We start from the raw sequence: 21,920 nt of genomic DNA on the forward strand, positions 1-21,920 counted from the left end.
GGGTGGAGAGCTTCAAGTTCCTTGGTGTCCACATCACCAACGAACTATCATGGTCCAAACACACCAAGACAGACGTGAAGAGGGCACAACAACACCTAGTCCCCCTCAGGAGACTGAAAAGATTCGACATGGGTCCCCAGATCCTCAAAAAGTTCTATAGCTGCACCATCGAGAGCATCCTGACCGGTTGCATCACCGCATGGTATGGTAACTGCTCAACATCTGACCGTAAGGCTCTACAGAGGGTAGTGGGTACGGCCCAGTACATCACTGGGGCCAAGCTTCCTGCCATCCAGGACCTACATACTAGGCGGTGTCAGAGGAAAGCTATAAAAATTGTCAAAGACTCCAGTCACCCAAGTCTTAGACTGTTTTCTCTGCTACCGCACGGCAAGCTGTACCGGAGCGCCAAGTCTAGGACCAAAATGCTCCTTAACAGCTTCTACCCCCAAGTCATAAGACTGCTGAACATTTAACCAAATGGCCACCGGATTATTTACATTGATCCCCCCCATCCATTTGTTTTTTACACTGCTGCTACTTGCTGTTTATTATCTATGCATAGTCACTTCACCCCTACCTACATGGCTAAACTGTATCCCCGCACATTGACTCGGTACCGGTACCCCCTGTATATAGCCTTGTTATTGTTATTTTGTTGTGATACTTTTTATTATTTTTGACTTTAGTTTATTTGCTAAATATTTTCTTAACTCTTTCTTGAGCTGCACTGTTGGTTAAGGGCTTGTAAGTAAGCATTTCACGGTAAGGTCTACTCATGTTGTATTCAGCGCATGTGACAAATAACGTTTTTTGATTTGATTTGAAAATACGTTTTGAATGGTCATTCAACTCGGAATTTAAATCCGGTCTCTTTCTAAACCTATGACCTTAAGATCAATGACGGCATCATGATTCGAACTTGTTTTTTTCTGAGTTCCCAGTTGTTTTGAAAGCACCATAAATCTAGAGAATGCCAGACTTTGTTGTTCACCTTCCTGTTCAAGTGAGCACAGTACAACAAGTTGAGTCCAAAAATGTATTGTATGCTGCTGCATAAATGGTGTAATATGCCAATGAGATATGTATACTGTAGCTAAGAAAGTAATACTAAGTGTATGTTGTGTAGTAAGATGTTAATAGCCCATGTGCTTCACTGTCACGACTTCCGCCGAAGTCGGCTCCTCTCCTTGTTCGGGCGGCGTTCAGCGATCGACGTCACCGGCTTTCTAGCCATCGCCGCTCCATTTTTCATATATCCATTTGTCTTGTCTTGTTTTCATACACACCTGGTTTTCATTTCCCCAATCAATCTAATTGTATTTAACCCTCTGTTTCCCATCATGTTTTGTGTGTAATTGTTTTCATGTCAAGCTATGTTCTTTAGCGCTTTACTTTACTGTTCCGTTTTTTTGAGCGTGTTTGTTTTGTTGTGCTCCCGGTTTGGAACTATAATAAAGTGCGCTTTATTTATTATACTCTGCTCTCCTGCACCTGACTTCGCCTTCATACACACCTTGACAGTCACCCTAATAATTTGGTCTATTTACCCCTCTTCATTTCGCCTACTGTTCTGACTTGGTGGTGCACATGTAGCCTATAACCTGTTTTAGAGAAATGTAATCATTGAATATTGTAAGAGCTTTCATTGTCTGCGTATATGCCCCCTTTATTCATCCTACGGTTCTGACTTGGTGTACAGGGAAAACACTGTAAGAATGGCCCATGTTCTGAATTCTGTCGCTGTACATTTAAAAAGTGCTAAACAAATAGTTATATTGACTACGTCCATCCAAGCTCGCTCATTAATGTCTTCATCGAAATGGCGGATTGCCTCTTATCCATTTGTCGTCCCCTTATGCCATAGTTAGTACATCTCAATTGTCATTAGAAACCACATTTGTTTAAGCAAGTCAGCCATATCAGCTATGTTTATGTAAATGAGGCTGAAGAAACTGTTTCGCTGCCAGACAAGGCTCCACTGATAGCCAGGTGTAGCAGTGGTAAGATGTTGTGACTGCTGTTGGGACATCTTTATGTAGGCCGTTTGTGGGCACCGTTTGTCAATTCATGTATCGTTTAGTGTTGCGTTGCGTTGTGGCTTTGCTGGCATGCATCCCACGTTTTTTTGTTTGTTGCCCCACCAAGATTTACATGCTAAAATCACCACTGTCACCAACGTCAGTGGGCGGCGGGCATAGAGATCCTACTAAATTACTAGAGGGGCTATATGCTATGTCATAATCCTTCAAAATTCCAGAATGGAGTGTAAATGGCAGCCATTTTGGTCTGAGAGAAATCCAAACCAGTCTAAAAAGAACGAATGGCAGTAGAGGCATAGGTGATGCATTTCCTGCTTTTACTTATGCAGGAAAATAAAAGGCATGTAATATATCAGAAATTGTGTATAAAAAATATTGTCACCCCAAAATATTGTTGTATAATTATAAATACAGTTATGAAGCTTTTATTCACATGTTCTGTATAAATAGCCTCTAAAATATAAGTAAACAGAACACAAATGTCTAAAATGTTGTTTTCTTTGAAAGCTGTGAGTGTTATTATATGATACAATATCAGTAGGCCTACTTGTTGCATTTACAATTTGAATAAGTCCTTTCATCAACTGATTTAGCTCAGTTGGTAGAGCATGGCGCTTGCAGCATTCGATTCCCACAGGAGACAAGCATGAAAAGCAGTATTAAAATGTGTACACTCACTACTGTAAGTCGCTGTTATGGGTGTAAGATGGCACAGTGATGCCATCCGTTGGTAAATGTTAAACAGTCGCTCTGGATAATAGCATCTGCTAAATGGCTAAAATGTAAATGTAATTTCAGCCAGTGTATGGCTGTGGATTGACTGCATTGTTTAAACGGAATGCTGGCATATTGGCAGTTAATTAGCAGCTTCTCCTTCACCCAAAGCTGATGTTCTGAAAGAGCTAAAGAATCTGGATCCCTACAAATCAGCTGGGCTAGGCAATCTGGACCCTTTCTTTCTAAAATTATCCGCCGAAATTGTTGCAACCCCTATTTCTAGCCTATTAAACCTCTCTTTCGTATCGTCTGAGATCCCCAAAGATTGGAAAGCTGCCGCGGTCATCCCCCTCTTCAAAGGAGGAGACACTCTAGACCCAAACTGTTATAGACCTACTGTATATCCATCCTGCCCTGTCTTTCTAAAATCTTCGAAAGTCAAGTTAACAAACAGATCACCGACCATTTCAAATCCCACCGTACCTTTTCCCCTATGCAATCTGGTTTCCGACCTGGTCATGGGTGCACCTCAGCCACGCTCAAGGTCCTAATTATATCATATATCGGTTATATCATAACCGCCATCGATAAAAGACAGTACTGTGCAGCAGTCTTCATCGACCTGGCCAAGGCTTTCGACTCTTGTCAATCACCGCACTCTTATCGGCAGACTCAACAGCCTTGGTTTCTCAAATGACTGCCTCGCCTGGTTCACCAACTACTTCTCAGATAGAGTTCAGTGTGTCAAATCGAAGGGCCTGTTGTCCGGACCTCTGGCAGTCTCTATGGGGGTGCCACAGGGTTCAATTCTCGGGTCGACTCTTTTCTCTGTATATATCAATGATGTCACTCTTGCTGCTGGTGATTCTCTGATCCACCTCTACACAGACGACACCATTCTGTATACATCTGGCCCTTCTTAAATCTATTAATTAAATCTAGAATCGGCTTCCTATTTCGCAACAATACTCCTTCACTCATGCTGCCAAACATAGTCATACCCTCGTAAAACGGACTATCCTACCGATCCTTGACTTCGGCGATGTCATTTACAAAATAGCCTCCAACACGCTACTCAACAAATTGGATGTAGTCTATCACAGTGGCATCCGTTTTGTCACTAAAGCCTCATATACTACCGTATATGGCTGGCCATCACTACATATTCGTCGCCAAACCCACTGGCTCCAGGTCATCTATAAGTCTATGCTAGGTAATGCCCCGCCTTATCTCAGCTCACTGGTCACCATAGCAACGCCCACCCATAGCATGCCCCACCCTTTTGCACCCGAGTATCTCTACTTGCACATCATCATCTGCACATCCATCACTCCAGTGTTAATGCTAAATTGTAATTATTTCGCCTCTATGGCCAATTTATTGCCTACCTCCCTACTCTTCTACATATGCACACACTGTACATAGATTTTTTTATATTGTGTTATTGACTGTACGTTTGATTATGTGTAACTCTGTGTTGTTTGTTTTTGTCGCACTGCTTTGCTTTATCTTGGCCAGGTCGCAGTTGTAAATGAGAATTTGTTCTCAACTGGCCTACCTGGTTAAACTAACGTGAAAAAATAAAATTAAAATAAATATGGAATCATGCCTCTAAAACTTTCTGGCATTCCTCTAACAAACATACAGTGCAGATAAGGTTCAAATTCATTGTTTTACACAATAAAATAAAGGTAAAATAAAAATATTATCACACCACTGGCGAACTATGGTTGACTAACTCCCTTACCAAAATGGCTGAGCTTTTAGACCATCATAAGAAGGTTGATGGCGATTGATGAGTCACGAATTTCCCAGCATGCACTGCAAATCAGTTCTTTTTATGGGTGGGATTTTCTGAGAGGCGTTGCCGCATTAGAAGCGAGTAGACTTTTAACCTCCGCAGCCAAGCAATAGTTCATACAAACGCATTTGCAGCCGCCTACAGTGAACTTCTTCTCAATTTAGCCTGAACCTTTCATTATGGCCAACTACATTCATGTACCCGAAGAGGCGCCCGCTGTACCCAAAATAGATGTCACATTAGACGAGAACGATTACAGATCTGGTGCGTTGAGACTGATCAAGGAACTGAGACCGTTCTGGAAACCATCCGAGGTCAAAATGAAGGTATTACATTTGTCACATTCGACGTATTAATTTCTAATATCTTTCTACGATGACTGTAAGAGACTAGTCAGTCGCCATCTGTCGCATACTGCTTACCAGGCAGCTATTACATAATTCTGAAACTGGAGTGTTGCGCCTTTTTAAATAGAAGCTGCGTCAACTTGCTAGCTAGCAACAGTGTAGCATTCAAGCCAGCCGATTGACGGATGAATAGAGGCAGTGGAATTCATAGGCCTCTTGCTTGACGTAGTTTGCATGATCTAGTAAGATAAGTAAGTAACTCACTGTGCGTTATGTATCACATCAAGAGATTGCAACAAAGCATCTATCAAATTCAAGGCTATTATAGGCGTCATCAGGCACAAAACACAATTGGCCAGGTTTAGTAGCTATGCATTTGATCTGGTGCCAATTTTCTTATGTCTTTGTAATATTAAGTGCCATTCTAGGATTTCAAGACAACTTCCAGGAATCTATGATCATGAGTAGTGGGACTGGTTGCCAAGTAACGTTAACTCAACTCCAACAAGGAGCTGAGCGCAGACTAGATCTCGAAAACCCTTCAGCCACATTACATTCGCCCACATTTGGCGCCCGTGTAAACTACAATTCCGACGCTGTGTTTTAACGTTTAAAAACGTCAATCATCGTTTTCGAAACGGTTTTCGAAACATTGTGATATACCTCTTGTTTTTATGTCCGCGAGAAATAAACGTTAAAATAAAAACGATTGCTACTTGCTGTAGCAGTTTTGCACAAATCTATTCAACGCTTGCCTCCAGTTGACGAACTACACTTCTTCTCCTGTTAGCTTACAAACTGGTGTTCGTTGCACGCTAGATGGCTGATTAGCCCAGGTGGCGACGTCTTCCGTCCTTCTTCCGTAAACAAGCGCTGTAACACGGAGATATGGCCGTGTGGGTACACTAACCCTATAAAGTTGTGTCGTAATTTATCTATATTCAGTACTCGCTGATATGAAAGATACGTTCCTTATCTTTCCAAAACAGTACCGCAGTAACTATGCGTGTTATTGTTTAGAGTAAGAGTTGGGGCTCTTGAAGATGCACGATGCAGAAATCGTTCTGCCATTTCCTGGTTGTTGACAAAACAAGCACGTAGTCCTTGAACCATCTAAACCGCTGTGAAATATATTGGTGTACAAAAGGGAAAAAAACGGAAGCATAGAAATAGCGCGCACAGAACAGATCTACTGCTTCTTAGACATGCTTTCAATAAGACTGACAGATCTATAACGCACATTCTGTGTAAGTCGCCCAAAAAGTTGCATATTGCAGCAAAACTTCACCTATCTATGAATGAGTTAAGCACAATTTATTTTTTATTAACCTCCGACTCTTTTGATACTTTGATGCATTGAAGTTAAAAAATGTAAATTCTTAAACCCTGTAGCAACTGATAATGTAATAACTGCCAATAAAGTAATGGGCTCCTAATAATTGTATAACTTTTGCATTTATAATGTAATAAATGCTGATCATTTAATAAATATGCTTAACACAAAGTAATAATTTTGGCTCATTATGCATTGGTTATTACATTATAAAGTGGGCAAATAATGTTTTTATCAGTAGTGTACTGACTTAAACCAATAACGCAATGACAACCTAAAATCACCCTCTTAAAGCTGCAATATGTCACTTTTTGGGCAACCTGACTAAATTCACATAGACATGTGAGTTCTTTGGATCTGTTATTCTCATTGAAAGTGCACTTTTTCTACGTGTAACAGTATAACTTTACGTCCGTCCCCTCGTCCATACCCGGGCTCGAACCAGGGACCCTCTGCACACATCAACAACAGTCACCCATGAAGCATCATTACCCATTGCTCCACAAAAGCCACGGCCCTTGCAGAGCAAGGGGAACCACTACTTCAAGGTCTCAAAGCGAGTGACGTCACCGTTTGAAAGGCTGTTAGCGCGCACCACCGCTAACTAGCTAGCCATTTCACATCGGTTACATTCACCCCCCTTTCGACCTCCTCCTTTTCCGCAGCAACCAGTGATCCGGGTCAACAGCATCAATGTAACAGTTTAACTTTAGTCCGTTCCCCCTCCCCGACCCGGGCGCGAACCAGGGACCCTCTGCACACATCAACAACAGTCACCCACGAAGGATCGTTACCCATCGCTCCACAAAAGCCACGGCCCTTGCAGAGCAAGGGGAACCACTACTTCAAGGTCTCAAAGCGAGTGACGTCACCGTTTGAAAGGCTATTAGCGCGCACCACTGCTAACTAGCTAGCCATTTCACATCGGTTACATATGCTTCCTATTCGTAAGTTTTGTTTTTGATTATTTTACTTTCAGTTTTGTACTACAGCTTCAAACAGCTAAAAATACCAAATACATTTTGGCAGTGGAAAATATATTTCACAGCGGTTTAGATGGTACAATGACTCTACACTATACTTGCTTGTTTTGTCACATTAAGTGAATTATTTGATTTTTAGCAACCAGGAAAGGGTGGAGCGATTTAAAGGAAAATGTCAATTTTTCCACTTCATATTCATCATCTCCAACACCACCCCATCAACATATGTGAAAATATTATTTTAACCAATTATGAGTAGGCATTGTCTACTAATTGGTTGACGTCATTGGAAACACATCTTCCTATATTTTTTTTACTACAAAATGTAGTACACATAGTGTATTCAGACCCTATTCCACATTATGTTACGTTACAGCCTTATTCCAAAATGTATACAATATTTTTTACACACATGAACCCATAATGACAAAGCAAAAACAGGTTTTTAGAAATTTGTGCAAATTTATAAAAATAAATAAATAAAAAACTTATTTACGTAAGTATTCAACCCTTTGCTATGAGACTCAAAATTGAGCTCAGGTACATCCTGTTTCCATTGATCCTTCTTGAGATGTTTCTCCAACTTGATTGGGGTCCACCTGTTGTCCTTCTGGGACCGGACAACCATCTCTGCAGCACTTCACCAATCAGGCCTTTATTGTAGTGGCCAGACGGAAGCCACTCCTCAGTAAAAGGCATATTACAGCCCGCTGAAGGACTCTCAGACCATGAGAAACAAGATTATCTGGTCTGATGAAACCAAGATTGAACTCTTTGGCCTGAATGCCAAGCGTCAGGTCTGGAAGAAACCTGGCAGCATCCCTACAGTGAAATATGGTGGTGGCAGCATCATGCTGTGGGGATGTTTTTCAGCAGCAGGGAATGGGAGACTAGTCAGAATCGAGGGAAAGATGAACGGAGCAAAGTACAGAGAGATCCTTGATGAAAACCTGTTCCAGGGCGTTCAGGACCTCAGTTTGGGGAGAAGGTTCACCTTCTAACAGGACAACGACCCTAAGCACCTAGCCAAGACAACGCAGGAGTGGCTTTGGGACAAGTCTCAATGTCCATAATTAAGTGGCCCAGCCAGAGCCCGGACTTGAACCAGATCGAACATCTCTGGAGAGACCTGAAAATAACTGAAGCAACACTCCCCATCCAACCTGACAAAGCTTGAGAGGATCTGCAGAGAAGAATGGGAGAAACTCCCCAAATACAGGTGTGTCAAGCTTGTAGCGTCATACCCAAGAAGACTTGAGGATATAATCATTGCCAAAGGTGCTTCAACAAAGTACTGAGTAAAGGGTCTGAATACTTATGTAAATGTGACATTTATTAATAATACATTTGCAAAAAAATGTAAACATGTTTTTGCTTTGTTATTATGGGGTATTGTGTGGAGATTGATGAGGGGAAAAAACTACTTAATCCAATCTGAGTTTCTCCTGGGCTCTGTGTGATTTTAAAGTTGGACTAGTATAAATGGTGAACACACTTTTGAGAAAGGAAACAGCCTAGTTCCATTAACTGGTCTTATGACCCACTAGTCATGTGGTTTGTTCATGGCAAACTTTTAATAACCCACCACACAGGTTTACACCACCTAGCTTATGTAAACAAGTAGAACAAGTCTTGTCATGCATGCTGATCATTAAACGGGCGGTATCGTAAGACTTAGTGACCATACAAGAGCGTCACAATTGGGGCAATTTCAGTTTCCACCTCCTAAATAAAAACATAACTGGGGGTGTGGTTTCTCTTTGTAAACACAGCTCTAGGGGGGTGTTGTAGGCAGGGTAGACACACACACAACCACCCTGCTTATTTTCATTCACAAAGCAAGGACTCAGCACATGCCAGCCATGGCTTGCTCCTGCAAAATAAAATTCCGGACATGCCTCTACGCTCATGGTCACACGATCAGGGGTGGAATGCCTGCCCCCCCCCCCCCCCCCCCCAGAAATGTTCCAGTTTTCATTGGGGATGAAAACAACCATTGGGTTTAAACCCACCCAGACAATTCCTCTTTTCCATCAATGCATTCTGGGGTCCTTTTGTTTTGCCATCAGATCCGAAATCAATTGACAACCTATAAAAGGAACCATAGAGTTCAGTCCCAGGATGAAAATTATACTACAGTAGGCGGCAGGATACTGTGTGTGGGTGGTAGAGGTCCAGAGGACCACGCTTGTAGACATATTCGTATTTAGAAATGTCCTCGTCCGTAGTATTAATAGAAATATGATAAAGCTGTAGCCTACCTGACAGGACGTCTACTGTACCTGTAGTATAGGATACCTATAGTAAATCAGCTATATAGGGCCTATAGCCATCCCTGTTATGAAATCCTGCATGACTTGACATAAGCCTATGAATAACTGAGTGAATTTTCCTAAATATATATATTTATTTTATACTGAATCATTGGATGCGATGATGCCCGATTGCAATAATTTGTCTACCAATCATCTTTTTCTCTCAGTTCTTCACAGATGGAATCACCAATAAGTTGCTGGGCTGCTACGTGGGCGGGGTCATGCAGGACGTGGTCCTGGTGCGTATCTATGGCAACAAGACAGAGCTGTTTGTGGACCGGGAGAACGAGGTGAAGAGTTTCCGGACGCTCCACGCACACCGCTGCGCCCCGCGTCTCTACTGTACCTTCAACAACGGCCTCTGCTATGAGTTCCTACAGGGCCAGGCACTGGAACCAGAACACATCCGGAGCCTGCCCACGTCCAGGTACAGCGACAGATAGCCCACCGCGTTGAGTACAACTTGTTGAACCAAGAGCACTCTTAGTCTATCCTAAATCTTTGAGATAACCACACCCTCCCCCATTACCTACCCTGTCTCTCCTCCCCCCTTAGGTTTGGATAGAAAAGAGTAGAAACTCTGAGCTATCCTACCAGGCCCTAATCTTAGAAGAACTACTCCCACATAAAAAAAGGCAGTGCTCTACATTACACCACACCTTTTGATTTCATGTTCAGGTGAAACCACAGTACACCAGCTCTTTACACATTCCATAATCTTCGGCATTGTCATATAAGGTGTGGTGCTTCTGTGAACCTAATATATGGGTGAGTCCGTATGGGAAGGTAATGTGACTTGTTCCCTTGAGGAGCATTACGAACAGTGGAAACATGGGACATAGATAGACAGCTACAGGTCAGGAGTGTGATTGAAAGCTCATCCTGGCTCTATGGTTACAGAACCATTCTTTAGCTAAAGCCCAACCGCTCCAGGGCTATGCATTCAGTTCACATGTGTCCAATATCGGGTACACCGATGTACATAGACAAATATAGCTTCACCCGTAGGTGTAAACTCACCTTAAGCTTAGTGAGTTGACAGTCTTGGTTGTCTCCTATGACCTGACTTTCATTAAATTCTGGGATTCTTTACAAATATGGCCTCTAGTGTATAAGCCAGTACTGAAGTAAGAGTTTTACGGTCTTGGCCTCAAGAATTTGGTCCCTCTTCTCAAAACCCCCTATCGCCAACTCACATCGCTTCCACCACCCTACAGGCTCATCGCGAGGCAGCTGGCTAAGTACCATGCCATCCATGCTCACAACGGATGGGTGCCCCAGTCAGACCTGTGGCTGACAATGGGCAAGTACTTCGCCCTGGTGCCCAAGTTCTTCCAAGACCCAGAGATGAACATAAGGTGAGTGGTGTAGATAAAGAAATGAACTGGGTCCCAATATCCAGACCTGCATGGTACGGGGGTATGAAGGCCTGTGTTGGTGTATTTCATGCCATGCACACTGAATAGTATGCTAGTTGAGCTATTGGGACATAGTTGAGGTCTAGATAGGAGGACTGCGTTATCTTTGTAGGGACACATGAAATCTGGAGGTTTCCTTTTAAGGTTATAAAACTGTTATTATTGATGCATGAATATTTTGCCTCCACCTATTTCCTACTTTAGGACTCATTAATGTGGCCAGGAGTTTTTCTAGGTAAGGTCTGTTTACATAGTGATGAGGAAACTCCCCGGGGCTCTAGTCTGGAACTTTCCGCCAGGAAGCTCTTGAATGGAACACTAGAGTTATACGAGAGATGCTTGACCTGTGACCTCTGGCATGCCTGAGCGATTGCACAGTGAGTGTCTGCCATTCCTCACATTGCTTCACCAGGTGTGTTTACCTGAAGAGGACGAGCCCCCTGTCACTCAAACCACACCCACTATTCATGAACGATATGTACTGTTGCCTAGTTAAATAAAGGTTAAATAAAAAATACTGTACAGTTTTAGTTCGGGACGTTGACCGTTTTAATAAAGTCGTGTGGATTGGAGATTATGCACTATTCTTGGAGTTTCAAGCCTTTACAAGACTCCTCTATGCAGTCGTAGTTTATTGATCTGAGATTACGTATTGATGAGTTTACTCTTGACTGATGTCAGTTTTCTAGTAGATTCCAACCCACTTCTTTTATTGGTCCGATATGGAACAATAATACTGTACCTTTGAGATTGCGCAACACCTCTACTTCTTTCCCCGTGTACTTTTGTAATCTCTCTCTCTCTCCCCCCCTGTCTCTCTCTCTCCAATTCTCTCTATCTCTCTGCCTCTTTTGCTCTCTTTCCTTTCTGCCTCCACCCTCTCCCTCCATCCCCAGGTTAAACAGTGAGGTGCCTAGTCGAAGGCGACTGAGGGAAGAGATGGTGTGGACGCAGCAGAGTCTGTCTGTGCTGGGCTCTCCTGTAGTCCTCTGCCACAACGACCTGCTGTGTAAGAACATAATCTATAATCAGCAAGGAGGTGAGTTTCACCCTGCATGCCCAAACATACTGCACTGCACCTAGCCACTATTGTACTGTCCACCACTACCCAGTCACAGGTAGGCCTGATTTCATATACTGCACCAGAGTTTGGGGTCAATTCCATTTTTAAATTCAGTTGATTCAGGAAGTCGACTGAAATTCCAATTCTGATTTTCCACTTTGAAGACAAATGAGGAGAAATTGCATTTTAGTTTAGTTCTGGAGTTAAAATAGATTTGAGGCACTGCACTACTGCTCTGCACGGCATTCACCCAGTCACAAGCCACAAACCACAGGAAAGACTGACCAAAGTGTTCAGTAGGTAAACATTTTGAGACAGCATTCTGAAACAGAGGAGGTATGAAGTACCCAAACTTGTTAAATTAGCTTATTTTGTTTTGTTTCAAAGTGTTTTCTCCTGTTTTGCTCAACTAAACAGGGCCGTGACTTTAGTGCATCTTGTGTAGCCAACTACCATCACAGAGCCAACAGGCTTTGCCCATCATGGTCATGCTAGCTAAGGGTGGGAAGGGAGGGAGCTCCGTAGCCCATTTAAAAAATTTAAAAATACATGTTTTTATTTGTGGTTCTTTGGGAATGCTGTTTTGTTTGTGTTGTGAATGCCTTTGGTACTAACGGCCGCCCGTGTACAAAGAGGATGCAAGTAGAAATGGTCTCAGACCAGACTAGACCCGCCAGGTGGCCAATGGTTGCAGAGGGAGTGGCGGGTGCTTTTACCGGAGGGTGGTGGAGGAGAGCATTCTTACCTGAGGCTAAGGTGGGGGAGAGGGATTGAGCTGATTTTTACCTGAGAAAACATGGGAATGAGGGAGAGCGCTGTCTAACCCTTCGCTGATCTGTTCGGCGAGGGGCGGGGTGATCTCACAGCTCGTGTCCAGCTTTTCTCTCCTAAGAGTGACAGACGGGAGAGGCTGGCCAGCCAGAGGGAGGGTTGAAAGACCCAGTTCAGAACCACTGTTCTACGCCTCAGCTCAGAGCAGCAGTAGGGCCTATCTCACTCATTTCACTCAGACAGTGACCGACCGCTCTGTGTTAGCTAGCTCAGTGCACCATTTGCTCTTATTACTTTCACTCCGTGACTGACGGCCCTTGCAGTGCTAGCTCTTTACCATACTGTTATCCAACCCAGTGCTAGACCACACCTGGCTTACTTGGTGACAGTGTAGCTCTGTTCTGTTTTATGAGAGGGAAACCTCAAGCTTCGGCAATAACAAAAAATAATCACTGATAACATGACTAACTACAGTTAAAGTGTAGGCAGAGCACACACAGCTCTTTCAACCACAGTCTCTCAGCGACAGTTTTAGTACGGTCTCTCTGTGAGAGCAGAGGGAAGATTCTTCCTTCCAACAATAACAAAGCAATTTACCCTCTGAAACTGACTCAATTGAAAGATTAGGGAAACTTTAAACTGATTTCAGATGTTTACAAGAGTAATTTCAGTTCACCCAATAAGAGAGCAGGGTTGTTTGTCTCGTTCATCTGAAAAACAGTGTCCTCCCTTTTTTTTTTCCCCAAGGCCTCATCACTCTGTTTATCCTTCTGCTCTCAGTCAAGTCAGGTGATGAAGGGAGAGAAGTAGTCAAATTCTGCCCCAAGTCCCTGAGACTCAAACCTGTGTTGCTTAGTTTACAACAGGAAGCCACTCAATTATCTCATTTACATAGGAGCAGGGAGGTGTCGTGCCATTAGGTCCCACGTGGACCAATCAGAGTGTAGCTTTGAAAGGGGCCTGTTCCGAAAAGGGGGAAGTGTGAGAGACCAGAGTTGGCAGTTTCTGCAGTTTGTGTGACCGTGGTTGTGTGTGTGAATGCGAGAGAGTGTGTCTGTGTCTGTGTGTGTGTGTGTGTGTGTGTGTGTGTGTGTGATGGATGTGAGTTTGCCCAAACCTTTTCGTCTGCTGTACAGGGCTACTAGCCACTGACTGGAGGTGTTCTGTTGTGTCCTGCTAGGACCGCCCGGCGTCCGGTAACCATCTCACGTGTCTTTACTAAGTCAACCTCAAAAACACACACCAAAACACTCATACACACACTGTATGTGAAACTGTACTGTGACAAACACATTTGTAATTTAGGGTGCTTCAACAAGCACTCTTGAATATGACCTGCATAGTAAATCAAATGCTAAAACGATAAAGACCCAAAAGCATTTGAATGGGTATTTTTGTTGTCAGGGAGAGTTAAAACAGCTCTTTCTAGTTAGATTTTGGGGGTAAGGCTTTGTATGTTGACATCCCCTCATGCTGTACACTGTTTCTTCGCTAGAGGGCAGTGTTGCGTCTCTTTACCTCCCAACACCACATTCCTTCTGCATGGTGCTTCTTTTTCCATCTTTCCACCACAATCACTTCCTCAACGCATGACCTTTTACCAAACCAATTCCACTGCAAGTTCCACAACGGCGTATGAGCCAAACCAAGCCAATATAAACTTGCCGTGGAAAGTAATATAGATTTCTTACTTTTTTTTAAATGACGCATTTCGACTCCTTTCATATTCCTCTGTGTATTTCTGTGTATTTATTTCTAACATATCTCACTAACCAAACAACAGCAAAAAGTAAAAATGATACATTATTCCTCTGTGTATAATAGCATCTGTGTGAGCTAATTTGTTTGCAAAGCCAATCAGGAAATTTCCTGGGAAAAGTTGATAACGGACTATTATTTGTCTTCTGAATTTGATAATCCAATCCCTTTTTCGATCACATGACTGGTTCCTGTAGCCTACGTTGGAATTGGAATCACCCCCACTCTTATATAATGACAGAAAAAATGGAAGTGAAACCGAGAAGGAGAACATAAAATCTATTTTTTTAACTCTATTTTCAAAAATCAGTTCTCAACTTTTTCCAGAGCACTTTGAAATTCAAACTGGGTGGAAGCTGGTCCTACATCTGAATGTTGTATTTTTAGCTAACTCCTCTGACTGTTATATAACATGACAACCACTGTCATGACCACGCTAGTCAGAGGAATCGGCTAAACGCACATTTACCTCTTTTGGACCAGGCGAACTGCATGTCTGCATCAATTAGGCCTATATGTCTGTCTGCCCACTTTCTATGTGTCTGCATTTTTATCAACTTCCTTCTCTTCGTTATCTCTACACATTCTCACTTCCCTTCAAAATGCAAACTCTTACTCCTCAACCCCAGAGGCCTACGGTATTTACAGTAGGCTGTCAGTGATGCATCAGAACCACTTAGACTAGAGAGAGGGATGATAATGGGTTAATAATGCACAGCTTTATCATTTCTAATGTGACTGGTCTCTGTCCTGTACTAAACAAACGTTCCTCTCTGCTCCTTTCAGAAAATGTCAAGTTCATTGACTACGAATACGCTGGGTACAATTACCAAGCCTATGACATTGGGAACCACTTCAATGAGTTTGCAGGTAAGAGTGTGTGTGTGTGTTTTGGGTCACTTTGCCAAGTGCGAATGCTCATTGGTCATTTTCCTAAGTGCTGCGTGTACAGTATCTGTTGTGGTCCTCTGTAGCTCAGTTGCTAGAGGCGCTTGCAACGCTAGGATAGTGGGTTCAATTCCCAGGGCCACTCGTAAAATGTGCACTCATGACTGCTTTGGATAAAACCATCTGCTAAATTACTATTATTATATTATGGTCCGTGTGTTAAGCTTGTTTGGTCATTGTATTAAGCGTTTGTGTGTTTGACCTTTTACTTAGCGTGTGTGTGTGTCCTGTGTAGGTCTGAATGAGGTGGACTACAGCCACTACCCAGAGCGGAGTTTGCAGCTGCAGTGGCTGCGCTCCTACTTGGAGGCCTATAAGGAACACAAAGGTCAAGGGTCAGAGGTCACTGAGACAGAGGTGGAGGTGCTCTACGTACAGGTCAACCGCTTCTCCCTGGTGAGTTCACTTCTCCTTTTTTTGTGTAGTTAATTTGTGGCTTCCGCCGAAGACTAAGTTGGCGACCCTTCGTACATTTTGTCACATTTTTATTTGAGTTTTGTTTACAAGATGAAGTATTAGACCGATGTTTAGCGAGACTTTGACACAGGGAAATCAGCCAGTAGCATTCCTAGGTAAAGTTGAAAGGCTCTTTTGAAGCTTTTCAACAAGGAGATCTTCAATGCCAGTCATCTCCGTCTGTTTGATGTTCTCAGTTCACTGCTCTGCCCTTCAACTTCCCTCTTTCTTCATCTCCTTCTTTCAGAGAAACGACACAATGTACCCAACACAAATCAATTGCACAAGGATGTGCGTGTTCGGGCCAATCGCTCAAGGTTAATTGGTTGGGCCTTTAATCAATGGTTAGGGCAGTGTAGTCTATTGTGTTGAACTGTCTCTGGTACCTAGCAGAGATTGTTTCCCTGAACACATAGACACATCTAGAAGGTATGTCCCCTGGGAATTGAAAGGCAGAGGAGAACTTTGAAAGAAACACATAGTAGACCTGCAAATGAGAGACAAACGAAGCAGGATCAATGGCTTTGTAAAATATTTCTAATTGACCGTCTGACTGTTTGCTGTGCAACGGAAGTGCAGTACTGCCAATTTCCCAGAGTACTTTACACTACAGCTTAGCTGAAGAAATGTCCAAAGCGGTTGAATAGCAATAGAAGCGTAACACTGCTTTCAACGATCAAAGGAGGGACCATACTAGATCGACTTATGTATACAATGTCACATAGAGAGAAGTGACCTTGCAAATGTTTTGAAAACTAATGAGAAGCGTTAAGCCTTGTTGTGGACAATAGCGCTCCTGGGGGTTTTATCCATACATTAGCTATACATGGGGGTAGGACCGCAAATCTATAGGCTAAACAAACAGCAAAAGAAGCTTGCTGTGCCGGTTTTGAAGTAGGGAGACTCAATAGCATGCTCCTCGGTGATTTCCAGGACGATCTAGAATTCTGATTTTGCACAGTCAACAGTAGCACCCTCCTGGGTGACTATCCCAACTCCACCTGAGACTGAGGCCCTACCTCCTCCTTTGGTAACTACGCGTGTGTTTACTGTAGATAGAAGTGGTTTCCGCGGTAGACAACACCTTTGTTGGTTGTTACTATGGGTTTTGTCATGTTTGGTGTGACAATGGTGTTAAAGATTTCCAGTCAGGACTATGAACACGGACCCACATTTAATAACATGACTATTCCCCCATTCTTTCCCGCTCTCTCCAGGCATCTCATTTCTTCTGGGGCCTATGGGCTCTGATTCAGGCAGAGTTCTCCACCATTGACTTTGACTTCCTTGGGTAAGTGGCTTCACAAATGTAGGTTTTGATCCAGAGACAAGTCGAGAGCTTGGCACTAAAGTTCTGTCTGCAAAAATATTCTTCTGAGATAATTGGCTGTATAGTTCCGAACCCTCATTGGTTTGAATGGTGTCAGCAATTCTTCTGTTGTATTCAATTCAACTTGCGTTGGGGTATTTTAGAGTACTATATAGGTAGAGAACATTGACCAGAACAAGGCTTTGTCAGTAATTTTCTTTTGTCCGAAATGCAGATAGAACGTTACAGTCCCAAGCTCTCAAAGACATGACATTACAGCCCTAGCAGATATAGCATATTTATAGTTTCTGTAATAATGTTTTGAGTACTGTGTTTCACTCTGAATGACCTTCTGATGTTATGCCATTACGCAGTATCTTGTTTTCTTATGATATATGGTCATTGCCTTGATATTGTGTTACTAACGTTGACGTACATTGGCTCGCTCGTTTCAGATACGCAGTCCTTCGCTTCAGCCAGTATTTCAAGATGAAGCCAGAGGTTGCAGCGCTGAACTTTCCAGAATAAAAGTTCTCCCTATCTGGTCCTCATGTCCACCGTAGAGTGCCCTCTAGGGGGTGTCGGAAAGAAGACCCGGAGAGAGCCTAGTCCACACTTCCTGTGGATTTCATTCGGCACTCACTAGAGACTCATAGAACCCGATGGGAACTTTTAGAACCCGATGGGAACTTTTAGAACCCGATGGGAACTTTTAGAACCCGATGGGAACTTATAGAACCCTATGGGAACTTGTAGAACTATATTAGAACTCCTAGAACCCCATGGGAACTTGTAGAACTATATGAGATCTCATAGAACCCTATGGAGACTCACAGAACCCTATGGGAGCTTATAGAACTCATAGAACCCTGTGAGAACTTATAGAACCCTATGGGAACTTATAGAACTATATGAGAACTCATAGAACCCTTTGAGAACTCATAGCTGTTAGAAACCATGACTCAGCATCCATTGACACTCCACAGGGCCAATTCCATAGCATCACTGCTACAGACAGATCCCTACCTAGCTCGCTATAGAAGCCTAGAACCATACACTTCTTCATAAAGACTAAAGTCTTTAATTAAGACCCAGTCCTCCAAAATGTCTAAATATGCAAGGGGAAAAAGAGCACTATCATGTTTTTTTTGTTTTGTTAAGAACAGCCAAATGAAAACTGTCACGTAAAATATGGCTAATTCAGTGTGACATTCCAGTAGCATCTCTCACCCCAGTCTGTGCCCGCCCACAGGGGTAACTCACAACAGGGGAGACCTGGAACAACTCTGTAACTTGTCTCCTGTGTTGTGCTGCTGACTGACTGGGAATATTAGTGTGCGTGGGCTCACTCCGAGCCATTCCTATTGGATATATACATCTCTTGTCTGGGCTAACTGGTCCACTGATTATTTAGTCACCAGTATATCTGTTGGTTTAATGGTAGGCTATATAGTAAGTTACCAATATGTGTTGGTGCACTTGGTATAGTCACCAATATATATTTGTTGGTTAAATGGTTAGATTCACTTACGTACTGTCTCCTAGGTAACAAACAGGAGGGCATCCATCTTGTTTACATTCTGTTCCCCTGACTGAAACGACGTCCACTTCCCTACCGTAACTAGGCTGTAGTTTGATTCATGGGAAATGTGTCGTCATGATGACGGCCAGGAGTATTTCCCGACCATTTCCTGGGGAAACTCTGACCAGGAGAAACTCTGGGCCTTCTGGTCTGGAAACCCTCCAAGCCCTAGTCATGACTATTATGTTCACTGTATTAAGTCGTTTAGATTCACTTTTTGTTTTATCATGTAACCTCATGGGGCAGTTGCATTTGACTCGACTCAGCCTAATCCTGGACTGAAAGGCACTTTCAATGGAGAGTTGATGTTCAATGGCGTCACCATTGGAAGTGATTTTTAGTCAAGGAGTATAGGCTTAAGCTGGTATATTGTTGCCTGGCTACCCATCCACATCACTCCGGCCAACTGAAGTTTCTTCTCCATGATGAGTCTGGATTTGCCTCCCTCCCTGATGATTTCTAGAATGTGGACACATTCTGACCGTTCTGATTGGTCCCAGAAACTGATGGGTTGGGCCAGATCCGGGCCTTCATGGATGACGTTATCAACTTTGATACTCTGGTTAGATTTTGTTAGACCATCCAATCGCTGTTGAATTTGTTTTGTACAATGCCCCTCATTTTGAAGTCACACAGACAACTTCTAGGATGGCAGTTTCAGACAATGTATGTAGGGATCGATAGAGCAGCGAAATTCAATTCAGGGTGAGTTGTCTGACAAGGTTTAGTGCAATTATCTGTGAGACAACTGAGGTAAGACCTATGATTGGAGGACCAATGGCTTTGGTAGGGAGTGTCTTTGAAATATGTATCTTTGACTGAAAGATTCTCTCTAACGGTATAGTACTTCATGTCTTCATCTGTTTATAATGTATGCGCTGCTTGGTTCTAGAAGTTCTTTACGACAAAAAGTTCATCTACTAGGTCAAAACCAACCTACACCAAAGTGCTGATCTTTTTTGCTTGTACATAATTGCACATTGTATTTTTCCATTTAGAAATAATAATATTGATAATGTACAATATTTACTTTTTAAAGTGCAGTTTTATACCTATTTAAGTGAGCATCTGTTTTCTGACTGGGAGGTCTTGGAGTATGTTAGGAGTGTGTTAAAACAGATTCCATGTTAGTCAGGACAGGTCTATGTTGTTACTGCATAGATGCCTGGATGAAGAGACCTCTTGATAGGCTGCTGAAATAGCACCCTATACCCTACATAGTGCACTACTTTTGACATGGGGCGCTGGTCACCAGGGGTGCAGTGTATAGGGAATAGGGGGCTATTTCGGATGAAGACAGACTGTATTTTCCATTCATACTCAACACTTCCATGCCAACGGTATCAGTCTGCAGACTTGCAGCCGTGGTCCTATGGGGTGCTAGCACCTGTGAGAACCGCATTTCAAGGCACCTTTCAGGAAGTGGCTGCGAGTCTCCAGACCGATGCCTCTCCCTATACCCTACGCTCCTGACCTGTGCAGCCCTCTACATGTTAAGTGAACCCCGTCTACTATAGCGACGAAACCAACTGGGAAGTCAGCCAGGCATTACAGTATATGCCTGTCTTAACTCTGTGTTCACTTTTGATTTGAGCCTGCCTTTTATTTTGATGTGGCTTTGTTTTAATGATAATCAACATGTCTGTTTTCTGGGTCTGTGACTGCAGTGTCTGAGATGTTCGGTCTATGTTCCTTCACTGGGAAATGGGAGGACGGGTCAGAAATGGGTGGTTGTCGATCAGATCCTAACTTGAGAGATGTTGCGCGTTAAGTTGCTCAACTTTTGTGAAAGTTCTCTACTGACATCTGAGCATGGATTTCTGACAAGGTTTAATTTACACTTGACTCAAGTTAGGGTTGCGTTTGTGTGTTGTCCTTGTTTGCAGACCGTGCCATGTTTTTAATCACACAGGGTGCACAAATAGTGCTGAAATATACTGTCGAATTGTACAGCTGTAGCCTACACACGTGCGCTATAATGTTAAAAAGGAATCATAAAAACACTTCGTAACGCAAGTCTGTTTCCCTGTTGAGTTTCATTTTGAAATGAACAAGACCACTGTTAATTATTTTTTTTTTTTAAACGTTTGTAAAAAAGCAACATAATACTTTCAGCTTACTCAATACTGGTCTGCTTCTTTAAAACTTGTATAAATGCTCTATTCTTATTTCTTCTCTGGCATTTGTAGCATATGTGTATATGTACATTTCAAAATCAAATGTAATATCTTTGCTTGGACTGTCAAATGTGAATGACTGTACATAGTTTTTTTTTTTCTAAACATTGCTCTAACATCAATTAGTCTTTTGTTTAACTGTGAAATAATCAAACTTTTGAATACTGTACACAAGTGCTGTGAAAGGAGATTAAAGTCTATTACCCTGTCCTGTTTCTTTTTTATATCTTTTTTTTTTTTATATGCACCTCTTGTAATATTTAGTCTGATTACTCCCAGCTGGAAGTATTTGCCTGTTAACCACAGATCTACCACAAGGTTACCAGGAGATGGCGCCAAACATGATGAAATGAAAGGCCAAGCGTTGTTGCGTTGTACAGGTAACTGCCAAAATAAACACACTTGAGTAAATGACGGGTATAAAGTGTGGCTCAGTTGGAAGAACATTATATTCCCACGGGGGACTAGTATGAAAAATAGATGCACTCACTGTCTGCTAAATGACAATGTTAAAATACAGTGTATATAACAAACCGGTGTGGTTCCTGAGGAAAATGAGCAATCAACATCCCATGCTGAAGAATGCCCAGTTATTTTGGCTACCATGGCTTGAAGAGATCTCATTGACTTTAAAAGAGGGGTCTCAAAAGAGCATAGGGGGTTGTGTGTGTGTCACCAGATCTCAGCCCAATTTAACACTTATGAGCAATTCTGGAGCGGCGCCTGGGACATTTTCCACCATCAACAAAACACCAAATTGAATTTTTCGTAGAATCTTTTTGTAGAATCTCTGCCAAGGAGCGTTGACGCTGTTCTGGCAACTCGTGGTGGCCCGACGCCCTATTGTTTCTTTTCTTTTGGCAGTTGCCCGTATTTAGTTGCTCTGTACAAGTGGATGGT

The 21,920-nt window shown here is 42.7% G+C and overlaps 1 protein-coding gene across 2 annotated transcripts; it reads left to right on the forward strand.

The window, feature by feature from the left end:
* The first annotated feature begins 4,613 nt into the window (after positions 1-4,613).
* Positions 4,614-21,228, forward strand: etnk1 (ethanolamine kinase 1). Of its 2 annotated transcripts, XM_071332826.1 has the most exons (8): positions 4,614-4,886; positions 9,706-9,965; positions 10,756-10,896; positions 11,853-11,995; positions 15,335-15,418; positions 15,732-15,892; positions 17,170-17,243; positions 17,717-21,228. In XM_071332826.1, the coding sequence occupies exons 1-8, from the start codon at positions 4,740-4,742 to the stop codon at positions 17,787-17,789; spliced, it is 1,083 nt and encodes a 360-aa protein (XP_071188927.1). In that variant the 5' UTR covers positions 4,614-4,739; the 3' UTR covers positions 17,790-21,228. The 2 variants fall into 2 exon arrangements, with proteins under 2 accessions (XP_071188927.1, XP_071188928.1); XM_071332827.1 differs by lacking the exon at positions 10,756-10,896.
* Positions 21,229-21,920: the final 692 nt, after the last annotated feature.

Source organism: Salvelinus alpinus, chromosome 11, assembly GCF_045679555.1.
Source record: "Salvelinus alpinus chromosome 11, SLU_Salpinus.1, whole genome shotgun sequence".
Taxonomy (NCBI): Eukaryota; Metazoa; Chordata; class Actinopteri; order Salmoniformes; family Salmonidae; genus Salvelinus; species Salvelinus alpinus.

Coding starts and splice junctions, on each gene's coding strand:
- etnk1 (XM_071332826.1), top strand. CDS start 4,740: ATGGCCAACTACATTCATGTACCCGAAGAGGCGCCCGCTGTACCCAAA. Junction 9,966..10,755: donor CGGAGCCTGCCCACGTCCAG/GTACAGCGACAG, acceptor ACCACCCTACAG/GCTCATCGCGAGGCAGCTGG. Junction 15,893..17,169: donor AGGTCAACCGCTTCTCCCTG/GTGAGTTCACTT, acceptor CGCTCTCTCCAG/GCATCTCATTTCTTCTGGGG.